Source organism: Simochromis diagramma, unplaced genomic scaffold (assembly GCF_900408965.1).
Source record: "Simochromis diagramma unplaced genomic scaffold, fSimDia1.1 OVJJ01000721.1, whole genome shotgun sequence".
NCBI lineage: Eukaryota > Metazoa > Chordata > Actinopteri > Cichliformes > Cichlidae > Simochromis > Simochromis diagramma.
This window is the reverse complement of record NW_024386890.1, coordinates 221153-237331: the sequence shown is the minus strand read 5'-3', so window position 1 is coordinate 237331 and position 16179 is coordinate 221153. Positions and strand designations below refer to the sequence as shown.

At 43.2% G+C, this 16179-nt stretch overlaps 1 protein-coding gene across 3 annotated transcripts in view; it reads left to right on the top strand.

The window, feature by feature from the left end:
- LOC120734749 (CXADR-like membrane protein) overlaps positions 1-16179 on the top strand; it is a 109536-nt gene that overhangs the window by 73085 nt on the left and 20272 nt on the right. For all 3 annotated transcript variants that reach the window (XM_040033711.1, XM_040033712.1, XM_040033709.1), the window contains one exon: positions 125-323. In XM_040033711.1, the coding sequence (XP_039889645.1) occupies positions 125-323 (199 nt within the window). The remainder of the gene's footprint in view (positions 1-124; positions 324-16179) is intronic.

Here is a 16179-nt window from a genome sequence, read left to right as displayed (position 1 = left end):
GATATATTTGCTCATTGTTGTAGATAAACTGGACATTGTTGTTCCTCTATATATGCATTATCTTGCATGACATGTTACAAAACCACTACCATTACTACCCACCTGTTTCACATCCTCCTACCAGGTGATTACCTACTTTTCTGGAAGGGTTTTTGACCCCAACGAAGGACAACGCGGTCGTGTAGCTTTTGCTGGAGAGTACTTAAAAGGCGACGCATCTCTGCTCATCAGTGACTTGTCACTCACAGACTCAGGAGAGTACAGCTGCAAAGTCAAGACTGGGCCACGGTACCACTGGAGTACCATCAGTCTCACAGTGCTAGGTAAGTAAAAGACAGCCCTTGGTTCACAGAAACTAGAGATATATAGGTAGAAGATACATAAAGTGCCATGAAATCCATAACCTATGAATTAGAGCAGTCGTTCTACAATAGTTTCAAGTTTTACTGTCATATAAAGATAAACAGCGTAAAATTCTTTGGCTCGTGCTCCTCAACAACAACAACAACAACAACAATAATAATAATAATAATAATAACAACAAAATACTTAAGCATTAAATAATAAGAGAATTTAAGACAGTTGTTTGGTATTTACATTTTTTGCAAAAATCTTGTGCAGTGAGGATTTAAAGTGGTTAAAGTGACACTGTGTAGAGTCTAGTAGCTATAGTGAGTGTGTAATGATGTGTGCAGAATGTCAGCAGTTCCAAAGCCGGATGGCTTGTGGGTAGAAACTATCCCTGTGTCTGGTATTGTGGGTCTGGATGCTCCTAAACTGCCTGGATGGACAGCAGGAGTGTGAAAAGTCTGTGGCTGGGATCACAGAGGATCCGCTGCATCTTCCTCGTGCAGCGCTGTCTATGGAAACCTTGCATGGCTGGCAGTTCAGTCCTGGTGATGCGCTGTCTGATCTCACCACCCTCTGCAGAGCTTTGGTCCTGAGCATTACAGCTTCCATACCAGGTGGTGATGCAGCCAGTCAGAAGACTCTCAATGGTGCATCGGTATGAGTTTGTTAGTATTCTGGGGTTCATGCCGAATCTTCTCAGGCGCCGCAGGAAGAAGAGCCGCTGTCTTGCTGCTTTTGTGATCACACCAACATGGTGTGACCAGCTCAGATCCTCGCTGATGTTGATGCCCAGGAATCTGAAGCAGATGACTCTCTCCACCTCTGCTCCTTCGATGTGGATGGGAGTGTGGCCTCCTCTCTGCAGTCTCCTGTAATCCACGATGAGCTCCTTGGTTTTGCTGACGTTGAACAGCAGGTTGTTGTCGCGGCACCATGATGTCAGGGCTCTCACTTCTGCCCTGTATGCCATCTCATCTCCATCAGAAATGCAGCCGATGATGGTGGTGTCATCTGCAATATATGATGGTGTTGGAGCTGTGTGTTTCTGTACAGTCGTGGGTGAACAGGGTGTACAGCAGGGGGGGTGAGCACTCATCCCTTGGGGGCACCTGTGCTGAGTGAGAGTGTGGATGTCTGTCAGGAAGTCCAGGATCCAGCTGCACAGGGAGGAGCTGATGTTCAGGTCACTGGTCATATCATCCAGACAGGACGAGTCTGGATGATATGATGGTGTTGAAGGCGGAGCTAGAGTTAATGAACAGCATATGCACATATGTGTTTTTCTGGTCCAGGTGGGAGAGGGCAATGTGAAGTCCACTTGCTATTGCGTCTGTAGATCTGTTAGGCCTGTAGGCAAACTGGAGTGCTCAGAGCACTTCATAGCAATGGAGGTGAGTGCTACTGTTCGATAGTCATTTAGGCAGCTCACATTAGTTTTCTTTGGGACAGGGGTGATGGTGATCCTCTTAAAACATTTTGGGACAGCAGCTTGGTCCAGGAGCTTTCCGAGTGTTTATTTTCCTGACGTATTTACACACGACTGCCTGAGAAATCTGAAGAGGGCAGCAGCTGTCCTCTTCCAGCAAAAGCTCTTGAGATAGATGTTTATCAAAGCGTGCATAGAAGGTGTTAAGCTTATTAGGGTAGAGAAGCAGTTACCTTCCTCACTCTGCCGCTGTTTCCCTTGTAGTCTGTGATGGTCTTCAGACCACTCCACATGTTCATCCACATTCCTCCACATGAGCTGCTTAGTGTTGGAGGGAGGTTGGAACAGTAAGAATTTACATTCAGAAGGCAATATCCTTGGATTCTGCCAAACAAACACAGATTCTCACAAATGCTTGTACAGGACTGTCACGATGCACTCAGGAGAGAGCGACTCTCTCTCGTACAAATAAGAGAGAGATATTAGATATTGGATGGGGCCGCTTTATGTAAAAGCATATGGTTCTGTGAAAAAATCTAACATTGCCCTATTTACCCATCCTGCAACCCAAGCACTCCATTTAGAGCTGGTCTGGAATCAGTCAACTGAGACATTTTTGGTAGCATTGAAGAGATTTGTTGCTCTGAGAGGCGTTATCTATTTCGACAAAATTTAAGAGAGCAGACCAAGACTTAAAAGGGCTATAAAAGACCAATAAAGTCCTGCAGTTATTGAAGTTTTTCTCAAAAAGGGGCATCACCTGGAAGTTCATTGCAGAGCAAACAGCCTGGTGGGGTGAATATTGGGATCATCTTGTCCAGTTGGTGAAAACCTGTCTCAAGAACGTACTAGGAAGAGCTTCACTCAGCTTTGAAGAAATGTGCACTGTACTAACAGAAGTCAAAGCTACCCTGAACTCTAGACCTCTCACTTTTGTGCACAATGAGGGAAATGAGGCAGCCACTTACATTCCCACCAGGGAATTGGGTGGTATAAGACGGATCAACAAGAAAACAAAATGAATAGGAGCCTAAAGTCCAAAAACAAGAGCATAAGCATCCAAAACAAAGTTCACTGCTACCCTTGTAGCAGGAACAGGGAATGACCGGGCCCTAGCCACCTTTACCCAGGGAACTAGAACAGGTGTAGAAAAAGGCTGGACCGCAGTCGCCCTTGGGACAGGAACATGCTGAGGTGCCGAATAAGTCTTTACAAAGTCCAACACAGCTGTAGAAAAATGACACACTGACTTATTGCTTGTTGCCTCAGATTCACTACATGGTTTAATAGTAACTAAACTAGAAAGTTCATTAGGCAGCTCTGAAACTCCACTGCTAACCCATCTTGAATTTGCCTCCGATAAAAGAGTTCACAGTCTTAACCAATGCTACTGACACGGAAAGAATTTAGAGTCTTTATGCTGGCAGACTAGGGTTTGAAAGGGTGGCAGTGCTACTCACAGGAGACATAGACTCAAGTGGAATAACTGTTTGAAGTTGACACGTGGACCTCTGAGAAGAGGGAGTCTGTGGGACCGAGGCAACATATCACTCTGAAGTGCTGTGGTGTATCTTGAAGGCCTGAACATGAAGATGAAACCTGGCGAGGATACGGTAACCTTGGAAACATGGTGTGAACATAACCTGACAACGAATAACAGGAAACTCACACACTGGATACACAGAGAGGAGACACATGGGGAACACAGCTGATACAAATGAACATGACGCCACAGGGGAAGCAAAACTCAACACATTGGACATAAAACACAAGACTATCAAAATAAAACAGGAAACATAAACATTTTATCTACCTCGGGAATTTACATCGGTCATTGTAAGTGCCGTTTATATTCCACCACAAGCGGACACGGTCACCGCCTTATGCGAGCTGCATGAGGCACTCACACAGCACCAGACACAACACCGGGACGCTGCGCTTATTGTGACGGGGGACTTTAATAGCGCCAACCTCAAACGCGCAGCGCCGAACTTTTATCAACACATCACCTGCCCCACCAGAGGTGAAAGGACACTGGACCACTGCTACACTACGGTCAAGGACGGCTACAAGGCACAATCCCGCCCCCCGTTTGGCAAATCTGATCACGCCGCCATTTTCCTCATGCCAAAATACAAACAAAGGCTGAAACAGGAAGTTCCGGTTCAGAGGAAGGTCGCGCGCTGGACGGACCAATCGGTGGCCGCGTTACAGGACGCACTCGATGACGCAGACTGGGGCATGTTCAGGAACAGCTCCGACGATGACGTCAACGTGTTTACGGAAGCGGTTGTGGGATTCATCGGGAAACTAGCGGATGATACCGTGGAGACAAAGACTATCACAACGTTTCCCAACCAGAAGCCGTGGGTGGATAAAACCATCCGCGACGCTCTGAGATCCCGCACCGCTGCCTACAACACGGGACTCATGACGGGGGACATGGACCCGTACAAAGCCGCGTCATATAACGTGCGGAGGGCGGTGAAAGAGGCGAAGCAGCGCTACGGGAGGAAACTAGAGTCACAACTCCAACAGAGTGACTCTAGGAGCCTGTGGCGGGGACTAAGGACAATAACGGACTATAAAGCACCAACAACCGGTATGACGAACGCGGCCGTGACTCTGGCAGACGAGCTGAACACTTTCTATGCTCGCTTCGAGGCTGCAGCTAAGGTCTCCAACAATGCTAGTGTTAGCGGCGCTAACGGCTGCAGACAGGAAGATGCTGCCAGCACCGGAAACGTGCTCGTCATCTCCGAGCATGAAGTAAGGAGAGCCTTCAAGAGAGTGAACACCAGGAAAGCAGCAGGACCAGACGGCATCCCAGGTCGTATCCTAAGAGACTGCGCATACCAGCTAGCTCCTGTGTTCACTGAGATATTCAACATCTCTCTATCTCAGTCGGTGATCCCCACATGCTTCAAAGAGTCCATCATTGTTCCTGTCCCGAAGAAACCCCACCCTGCTTCTCTCAATGACTATCGCCCTGTAGCCCTCACCTCAGTAGTGATGAAGTGCTTTGAACGCCTGGTCAGAGACTTCATCATTTCTTCACTACCAGACACACTGGACCCACTACAGTTCGCTTACCGTCCAAATCGTTCCACAGACGATGCCATCTCTCATCTCCTCCACACATCACTCACTCACTTGGACACTAGAAGGGGGAATTATGTTAAAATGCTCTTCATAGACTACAGCTCTGCATTTAACACCATAATTCCCTCCACACTCACCACCAAGCTGGAGCATCTGGGACTCAGCTCATCTATGTGTCAGTGGATCTCCAACTTCCTAACTGGCAGACCACAGGCAGTAAGGATGGGCGGACATGTCTCAGCCTCCACCACTCTCAGCACTGGAGCCCCCCAGGGGTGTGTTCTGAGCCCCCTGCTGTACTCTTTGTACACATATGACTGTGTGGCCACTACCAGCTCCACCACCATCATCAAGTTTGCTGACGACACCGTCGTGGTGGGCCTGATCTCTGATAACAACGAGACGGCCTACCTGAAGGAGATTAGGAATCTGGAGAACTGGTGCCAGAGGAACAACCTCCTTCTAAACGTCAGTAAGACAAAGGAGCTGATAGTGGACTTCAGCACAAAGCAGGAGAGGAACTACCAGACCCCCGTCATCAACGAGTGCCCAGTGGAGAGAGTGGACAGCTTCAAATACCTCGGAGTTCACATCACGCAGGACCTGTCATGGTCCTGTCACATCAACACCGTGGTGAAAAAGGCCCGACAGCGTCTCTACCACCTCAGACGCTTGAGAGACTTCCAACTGCCCTCCAAGGTGCTCAGGAACTTTTACTCGTGCACCATAGAGAGCATCCTGGCGGGAAACATCTTAACCTGGTTCAGGAACAGCACCATGCAGGACAGACGAGCTCTACAGAGGGTTGTGCGGTCAGCTGAGCGCACCATCCGCTCCGAGCTCCCTGACCTGCACTCAATCTACAGCAGGCGGTGCTGGACCAAGGCCAGGAAGATCGTGAAGGACCTCAGCCATCCCAACAACGGACTGTTCTCTCTGTTGAGGTCAGGAAAGCGATTCCGCTCCCTGAAGACCAACACAGAGAGACTGAGGAGGAGCTTCTTCCCGCAGGCGATACGGTCTCTCAGTCACACCACCACACAGTACTGACCCACACATACAGTTCTTACACACACACTGGACTTTCTGGACTTTGTTTTTGCACAACACTGGTCACTATATTCTTCATTTCCGGTTAATACTTGTACAGCTGCTGTTATTGTGTATATATTATTTATATTTAGATTTCTTCATACATTCTTATATAGTTCTATATTGTGTATTTTGTTGTACAGTTATTTTATTTTCAACTTTAATTTATATATTTTATCTTATTCTTCCCAGTTAAATTTACCCTTCATTCTAATTTGTGTTGTACAGTTATTTCATTTTTAACCTTAATTTATATTTTATTCCTTCCTAGTTAAATTTACCCTTTTTAATTTTTCATATTTATTTCCTATCTTATTCATAGCCTTTCCTTTTTTTTTGTTTTCTTTAGGTCACGAGCAGTTGTCCAAGCATTTCACTACATATCGTACTGTGTATGACTGTGTACGTGACAAATAAAATTTGAATTTGAATTTGAATTTGAAGACCAAAGACACATGGGGAGGTAAACGTAAACAGTTTCTGCCACTAGAGTGGCCGATAAAAGACGAAGTCATTTGATTTCACAGGCAGGCAACAGGTGAGACAAGCACATAAGCTCAAGGAATAAATCATAATGAATGCAAACCACAAAACTCAAATATATCAGAATATGATACCAGACTAAACTATTTTAAACAGTAACTAAATCATCATGATACCAAGAGAATATACAGTTAGCTCAGGATGCTGAGTGAAAACAATCCTGTCAATTGTCATTAGAAGACAGCATTTTCCAGGATCCTTTGCAGTAAGAAAAAAAATTAGGGAAGCCATTATAATTTGTGCTCTTCTGTTGTTCAGTGTTTCATGTTGTCCACCATTTTAAAGTCTCATATAAAGTCTATCGTCTCTTTTACAGATATCCTGTCTGTTTTCTTGGCTAAGGGATAGGACCAGGGATAGCTCAGTAGGTAGAGTCGGGCCCCATGATCAGAAGGTCGGTGGTTCGAATCCACTAAACGGCTACCCTGAGGTACCCCTGAGCAAGGTACTGCTCCCTGGGCGCCCAATGGCTGCCCACTGCTTCACTGAGTAAATGGGTTAAATGCAGAGAGGAATTTCCCCACGGGGATCAATAAAGTACACTTTTCTTTTCTAAGTGGATTTGCTACATCAGGGATATTTCAATCGGCTTTGCAGTCTTTAGGACCAGCGGCAAAAAAGTGGTTTGGTAACTCAAAGTGAGACCCAAGATTTCCCAGAATTCAAAAAGTTAAAGTTAAACAAATTTGACCTTGACCTTAAAGAGCCTGGTTTGACTGAAAAAGCCAGGAAAGAGCATGGTGAAATACCTGAGAGAGGTCTGGCCTTTGCTGAAGAGCTTGTTGTGACACCTGGTCCCTCTACATCACAGCTAAGAGAAAGTAAAAGGTTTTAATTCCCAGCCAGAGTCCTAAAAGAGGGATTTTCTCTATTTCCTAATTATAAAGCATTTTTATTGTTAATAATGGATTAATTCAAAATACAGGTTTGATCAGTATATAAAGGAAAAATATAGTTTAAGTAGTGAAAATGATTGTTTTAATGTCAGAGTTGTGTGTGTGCACATGAGCCAGCCTCAACCTTGTGTGTGTCTGAAGGAATGAAGGAAGATAAGAACTGTGTTGCCAACTCATCATAGAAATAATCCTGAAGAACCATAGCATTAGGTTTTTTAAGTGTAAAACACAAAACCATGATTTATATGTGGTTGTACTGATGGTTAACGCAGTTGCACTTAAAACTAATATAATATAACATATTAAATGCAAATACATAAGGATCAGCCACAGAAAAATGATCTGTGGCTAATTCTAAATACAGGTCCTCTTCTGCTTCTCTTGAATATGGTGTGCCACAGGGCTCTGTTTTGGGGCCTTTATTGTTTTTGCTGTACATACTCCCTCTTCAGCACTTATTGAGCACTTTTAAAGATATTTCTTATCACTGCTATGCAGATGATATTCAGTTGTATATCTTCTTTAAGCCCCAAGATGTTTTCCAAACTACCGATTTTACAAAGGTGCTTAGATTCCATTAGGGGATGGATGGCTGATAACTTTCTTCAGCTAAATGAGGGGAAAACTGAAGTCCTTGTTTGTGCTCCCAAAAAACTGGTACCTATGGTGATGGAAAACTTCACTACATTTGCCAAACCTTCTATCAGGAACCTTGGTGTAACTTTTGACTCAGCTCTGACTTTGGACACTCATGCTAATTTATTGGTTCGCTCCTGTTTTTATCATTTAAAAAATATTGCTAAGGTGAGTCCCATTATATCACGCTCAGAACTAGAAATGGTCATCCATGCATTTGTCTCATCTCGTTTGGATTATTGTAATTCTTTGTTTACTTGTTTATGTAAAGCCTCCGTGGATCGTCTCCAAGTTGTTCAGAACGCTGCCACAAAGCTTCTGACCAAGTCTTCTAAATACTCCCACATTACACCTCTGCTGATCCAGTTGCACTGGCTCCCCATAAAATTAAGAATCCACTTCAAGATTTTGACTTTGACATTCAGCACCAACCTATATCAGAGATATTTTAAATCAGTACATCCCCAGCAGGTCCCTGAGGTCAGGTGATGAGGGCTTGCTGGTCGTCCAACATACGAGGCTAAAAGCGATAGTGTTTGTAACTGTGGCCCCCAGACTCTGGAACTCCCTTCCTTTGAGCCCGAGATCTGTGGACTCAGTGGTTTCATTTAAAAAACAGCTAAAAACCGATCTTTTTTGGGATTTGGGATTTTTGTCTTGAAAGGTGGTATACAAATACAATTTTACTTTACTTTACTTTAAGGGTTAATTATTCTTAGTTGCTTAATACTGGCATGCTGAATATCAATAAAATAAAATAAATATGTTTAAGTTAACCAGTATAATGAATCAGAAAATACAGTAACAGTGATTCTAATAACAGGCTTCACTGAGAGCCTGCACAGAGTCTGATCTTGGTGTGTGTGTGTGCAGGAAGTGAATTATATTCATTTGTAGTTAAATGTTTAAATTTAAATGATTTCTTTATGTTAAGAATAACAAAGAAAATGTAATGAGGTGATTTTAAAGTGTAAAAGCTGGCATGCTGAATATCAATAAAATAAAAATAAATAAAAGCTTTGTTTTAAATCATGTAAGTCAGAGAGATAGATAAGGTATTTAAACGTCAACAGTTAGACTGTCCAAAATGCAAAATGTGACATCCAGTAGGGAAATGAGGGAGAAAGGGTGAGCAGATGTAAAAGAGATTTTGGGTTCTTCCCTTTCGTCTTCTGTGAGCAGTTCAGACGATTCCAGCAGATAGAGTCCAAACTGTGAACCTGTGAATTGATTTTTGAATTTCTGGATTTTCATCTGCTCATTTTTGCTGTTTGATGGTTCATTCAAAAGTATTTTGATTTGCATCATACTTCCACTAAATGCCCATCTGCTTTCCTGTTGGGTGAACAAAATCAGCATTAGCTCGGAGCAGGTTGTTAGATAAACATAGTTAAAGTATTTAATAATTGTTTAATGATGTTTTTATTATTTCATTTTGTTTTTGCTTTGCTCCTGTTAAATCGCTTTAACAAAGTCTAAATGGTGGACATATACTTTACTGTTTCACAGAAGGTTAAAAAGTCTGAGGATTCTTCTTTATTGGTGCAAATAGCTCTTACAGGTTATCCTAGCTATATTAATAAATTTATAATTCCTTGGAGCCTCCTTTCCAGGCCACTAAAATCATCCCAGAAATAACAATTGCCATGATCAATAGAGGAGCTACCATTAATATTCCTGCATTTATTCCCGTGTTCAGTGTTGACTGGAAAGTCCTCTTTATCCCATAATCTAACTTGTCAAAAATGAGCAGAGAAAAGCCAAAACCAATTTGCAGGTTTACAGTTTGGGCAGCAGTTGATCCCTCTGGCACCTGAAAGGAAAGAACCTCTGTGTCTTTTCAACTTTCATACCTGCCCCCCCTCTGTCTTTCTGGATATCTTCTGAAATGACATCTGGCCTCACCCACTGTGACATCCAATCAGCTGATGTCCTTGTCTTCCTCTCTCATTCTACCTGACTGCTCCACATACATGATTTAAAAAAAAGTTTAAACTTTAAAATCACTTCATTACATTATATACCTTATTTCTAATACTCTGAACAGAGAAAATTCCATTATGTATGAACATTCAGTCACATATGAAAATACTTTAATTTAGTTTATGCTATTTTACTTTAACTAGATCTATCGTTAGCTCATTCTAATATGAAAATGTATTTCTTCAAAATCCCTTTTTGTTTTAAACACATTCAAATACTTTCTCTCACCTTTTCTCTTCAAAACTCTGTGCTTGCTAATCACACAACACAATATAATTACTTTCATTAAATCACACATTTTAAAAGTCAGACGTTCTTTTAGATAAGTGGCTCCTTGGTGTCACTCGCTCACTTGCCCCTCCCATCCTTTCCACATAAACACATGCACACACAACTTCCAAGGTCATCTTTGCAAAAACAAGCCACTCCATATGAAATCTAAGTGAAAGGCCTTTTATTAGAATTATTACATAGATTATATTTTTTTATTTATTATATTCAGATCAGAAAAATCATATCATTTCAAAAATAATTTCAGCAAAATCATATATGGTTCTCTGTTCAGCTACAACACTTAGTACCATTTGTTTTATTCAGAATCATGTGTAATAATGCGTTGTTATCTTTCATATTCCTGCAGCCACACAGACACTAATCTGCCAAGTGTGAAGCTGGATCATGTCTGTGCGCACAAAGACAGGGTGGCTGTAGCTCAGGAGGTGGAGCAGGTCATCTACTCATTAGAAGGTTGGTGGTTCAGTCTGCTCCACTGCTGCAGTCTCCGTGCCAAATATCTGTGGGCAAGATACTAATCCCAAGTTGCTTTCTGATGCATCTTTCAGAGTGTGAATGAGTCAGGCATGTTGTATAAAGTGATTTGAGTGTTAGAGAGTAGAAAAGTGCTAAATAAGAATCAGGCTATCATTCATTTAGCAAAATATAGGCGTTAGAATAATTTCCATTGCTTATCTGATTTCTGGGCAGCATGGTAGTGCAGCGATTAGCACTGTTGGCTAGACTTGTAGTCAAGACCACCTAAACCGAGACCAAGACAAGACCAAGTCGAGACGAGACCAAGACCGAGACCGAGAGTGAAACCAAGAGGACAGACGCACGCTTGGCCACAATATGGAGGGATTGGAGCATAGCTGAGCCACTGTGTGAGAGATGAGCAGCGTAAGGAAATTAAGTGAGGGTAGAAATGACTGAAAGATTAATAGGCTGTGTTTTGAGTTTTGTTCAAAAAAGAATGACTTCATATAGGAAAAAAAAAATATCACATATGCAGGACACCTTAATCTAGCTTTTTAATTAAGCAGCGAGGCAGAACAAAGTCGGGGCTGTATCAAGACACGAGGACTAAACCCCAATTCAACCAGACCCAGAACTGATCCGGAATTAAATCAGGACTACAACAGTTCAAAATCAGGACTACTGAGGACCGATGATAGTAGCACTAAAACTCCTCATAGACCTGCACTACACTTATTTTTTAATTCTACCAAAGTACACTATTTAGATTGAGAAAAGTTTATATAATAACTTAGCCTTGTTGTGCGAACAAGCCTGCAAAACTTAATAAATATAGAATTTGAAAGTAACATATTGTATCTAAAAAGATACAGTAGGCACTGGATACATGTTCTGATGAGTTTTGGCAAACAACCATGTGACTAACATGTGTGTCTCACCTGCTCTTGTTCTCTCTCTCTCTCTCTCTCTCTCTCTCTCTCTCTCTCTCTCTCTCTCTCTCTCTCCCCCTCCCTCCCTCCCTCCCTCCCTCCCTCCAAACACCAACATCATCAAATATACAGTTGAAACCAGATAAAAACACTTTTTTAATTGTAACATCAAATCAGACTAAATGTTTATTTTTTTAGATTTGTTAACATATTTGTTAACTTTAAGAGTAAAAAGAGAAACTATCTGTATTTCTTAATTGCAAATGGCACCAAATTGTATTCAAATTGAGCCACACTTATGGAGCTCCACAATTCTTTTCCTGGTGTTTTGGTTGACATCTCTTGATTTTCCCATGTCAAAGAAACAGGCTCTGTGTTTTGCCTTATATGCATCCACAGCTGTGCCACCAATTTACTCACATGGACTCTACAAACCTATCAGAAGCTTCTTCAGCTCAGAATAGAATCGTCTGGAGTTTCTTATTAATTAACAATAAACTTAGTGTATATGTACTGCTAAATTTGATGAAAGTGATCAAAATAGACAGCTCTCTCTCTCTTTATTCTGACATTCAACTAATTCAAAAGATATTTCAATATTTATCTAAAACAAAACAAGTTTACTCTAAATTCATGTTTAACAGTAAATTTTTTTTTTTTCCCAACAGTGTATAAAATATCTGGTTTCAGCTGTGAATATACTGCTGTGTATTGAAATTCCTCTTGTTTTGCATAGAAATATACTGAACAACATACAAAGCATAATATATAAAATAACATCTACCTGAGTTTTTCTTTGAAAGAAGCCCCTTATGTCCATTGTTGTGTTCATCAGTACATAACTGAAACCAATTTAGAGAGTTTGTTTAGCCGTGGAGGGAAACAACTGAAAATATGAAATAAACACACATGTGAGCTAAGACTCTCTAAAAAAAACCAACATTGTTGTTGTTCGGCTTTTCATTTCGCCATTTGTTGATTCACTTGAAGAGCAAGTAACGTAATATGGGTCAAGTGATAGTTTGATATCAATCTTTTGTGATACACCGCCATATTTACATTATTTGTACAGTACGAATGATTTGCTTTGGTACCTGGTCAAACTTAAGCTCTCCTCTGTCTGCCTGTCTGCACTTCTCCTACAGCAAACTCGCAGGCAGCAGCTTCTTCCCCCTCGCTCACATGCGTAAGTGCTGTGCTCAGTCGCCTAGTGCCTGAGCTCGGATCATACCAAAATTAGGGGGAATTTACGACTGTGCGCTATGTGCTTCGAATATTGTGTGTAGTTTTTGTTTTATACAGTTGTCAGTCAGGCATCTGACGATGTTGATCTGAGAATGCAAGACCAAGACAGCGAGACCAAGACCACGTAAAAGTGGTCTCGAGACCGGTCTCAAGACCCAAATAGAGGAGCTAAATCAATGCACTTTTGTGAAAGACTGGGTGGGACCAGTTCCATGCAGGGCAGAGAGTGTGGATAAAGGCACGTGACCATCAAAAGGACACTGCAGTGTTGTGATGAGTTTGACATACTGGAGACAATTTTGTTAAAGAAGAGGGATGTGCAGGTAAAAGAAGAGCAGTTTAGCCTATTCCAAGGTAGAAGGAACCAGGAATCAAAGTGGCCAACAAACTAAACCAGGAACCAAAGGGGCTGTTCATCCATTTTGGTGGGTTGTATGTTAGGATTTGACTGGAAACTATGTGATATGGACTAACAGTCCTGGCATAAATCAGGAAGTAAAGATATGTGAATGGAGTGGAGATCACTACATCTTCAAAAATCAGGATTCACACCTAAGAGTAACTCAGAAGAGGTTGGAATCGCTGGTATCTGGATTGCCAAGGACTACAGCCAGCCATAACAAAAAGTGGTATAGAGGTAGATAGGCCACTTGGCTGGAATTAGTCACTGAAAGAGAAGAACCCATTCATATGTAGATGTGCATTGTGTGGCCAATGTGATTCAAGTATCTTCTAGCATGAGAGGAATTGCTGTTTCCTGGAATCATGCCATTGCCAAAGTCAGATGGATTGGCCATCACTGGAAGTAGGTGTGGCTGAATCTTGAGGTGAGGTGGTACCCATCCCTAATATAATCAGGAACTCTCTAGATGCTGAATCAAAAGACATTGTTGGGGACTTGAGGGAGGCAGCAAGCCACGCATAATTCCCCTGATACAAAGCAGATTCCTGAGACCATGTGGTGACCAAGAAGCAACAAAAGGTTCTAGGTAACCCTAACTTGGCCCGGGCAAAGAAGCAGAAATATAACCATAGGTTTGAAATTAAAAATGGAAATTGAAATGCCTATAGTACATAGAGCCAGCAACAAACAAGATATTGGACTTGAGGAGTGAAGACAACAGCCTAGGAAATGACAAGGATATTGAAAAAACAATTTTTCACCTTTGCCTGATGATTAAGGTTATGTAGCAGGCCTGGTAGCAGTCCAGAGATGTGTATGTTGCATAGGACAACCTGACTGTTTTGAAAAATCGGTGTAGGTTCCACTACTCCATTCTCACTCTTTTGTGATAACTAGACAAATAGATGAGAAAGAATCAGCTGCTAGGCTGGAGATGGGAGTGGCAGAAGTGTCACACAGTGTCTAGTGGAGCCCCATAGTTCTTATGGTGAGGAAAGATGGGTCTATACAGTTCTGTGCATTGGATTCAATGCAATTCATTTTAATTATACAGCGCCAAATCACAACAATAGTTGCCTTAAAGCGCTTTATATTGTAAGGTAGAACCTAGAATAATACATAAAGAGAAAAACCCAACAATCATATGACCCCCTATGAGCAAGCACTTTGGCAACAGTGGGAAGGAAAAACTCCCTTTTAACAGGAAGAAACCTCCGGCAGAACCAGGCTCAGGGAGGGGCGGGGCCATCTGCTGGGATGAGAGAAGGAAGACAGGATAAAGACATGCTGTGGAAGAGAGACAGAGATTAATACAGTGGTTGCAAAAGTATTTGGCCCCCTTGAACTTTTCCACATTTTGTCACATTACGGCCACAAACATGAATCCATTTTATTGGAATTCCACATGAAAGATCAATACAAAGTGGTGTACACGTGAGAAGTGGAATCATGTATGATTTATACATGATTCCAAAAAAGTTTTTACAAATAAATAACTGCAAAGTGGGGTGTGCGTAATTATTCAGCCCCCTGAGTCAATACTTTGTAGAACCACCTTTTGCTGCAATTCCAGCTGCCAGTCTTTTAGGGTCTGTCTCAACCAGCTTTGCACATCTAGAGACTAAAATTCTTGCCCATTCTTCTTTGCAAAACAGCTCCAGCTCAGTCAGATTAGATGGACAGCGTTTCTGAACAGCAGTTTTCAGATCTTGTCACAGATTCTCGATTGAGAAGAGAGTATAATAAACAACATCATTGCGATGATCTATGTGAATATAACAGTAAATACTAAATATTGAATATTATTGTGCAGCACGTAGGATCGACAGCGCACAGGTAGGAGCCAAAAAGGGTGTAGTTTTTGTCTGTGAGCACCCATGGGAAGACAGCCTAGAGCTGGAGTGCAGCCAGGGACATGGCTCGTCGGGGGTGTCAGCTCACTAAGCTGGCCCTGCCGGCCACGTAGACCCACAACATTTGGGCAATCTGCCAGACAGAGAGCCAGCGCCGCAGGCCGGAGAACTGTCAACCGCTGGCCAATCCATCAGACGCAGCGAGGTCCGACTGGCGTATAAAACCGGCGAAGCACGGGCAATACGCCTGGGGAACACAGCCTACAGCAGTGCTGGCCGCTAGGCCCAACTCAAAGGATGTCAGGAGGGAGGAGGGCGGCTGGAGGACAGCTGAGCCTAGGCTCCGCGTCCTCCCCGCCTCAACTGAACATGGCCATCTCCACATGCCTGCATAGGCCCCTCAGCAAGGTGGCCGCAGGGTAGACAGGCAGTCCCATCAGGCAACCCTGGTTGTCTGACCGGAGCCAAGCGTCAGAAACATCAACCTCCTGACAATCAACATTGTCCGGGGGGGGGGGGGCGTTGGAGGAGGGGCCAAAGGCAAGGCAACTACTCCCGCCATGCACGGCAGCAACCAACTGCGGGCAGGGGATCATAAATGCTGGGAGGCAGGGCACACAACTGCCTGCAACCAGACCAATCAGGCAGCAGCGGCACCTGAGACAGGAGGTGCTGAGGCTGCATGATAGCATCAACCTTGAGGTCCACTCTACTAGATGGCACCTCAGGAAGGGCTAATTCCCACACCTGGCATGCTCCAATCAAGAGCCGAAGGGACCCATCTCACCCGACACTGTGCCTGGGGACCAGCAGGGGGCAGCCCAGGGACAGGTGGGCAACACCAGAGGAGAGGATGGAAGCTTCTTCAACATCCACCACCTGATAGTCAACCTCCACCGACCAGGGCCTCACAGAGGCGGAGCCATGGGAAGGACGCTGTGGGAGGGACAGGCAGTGAATCAGCAAC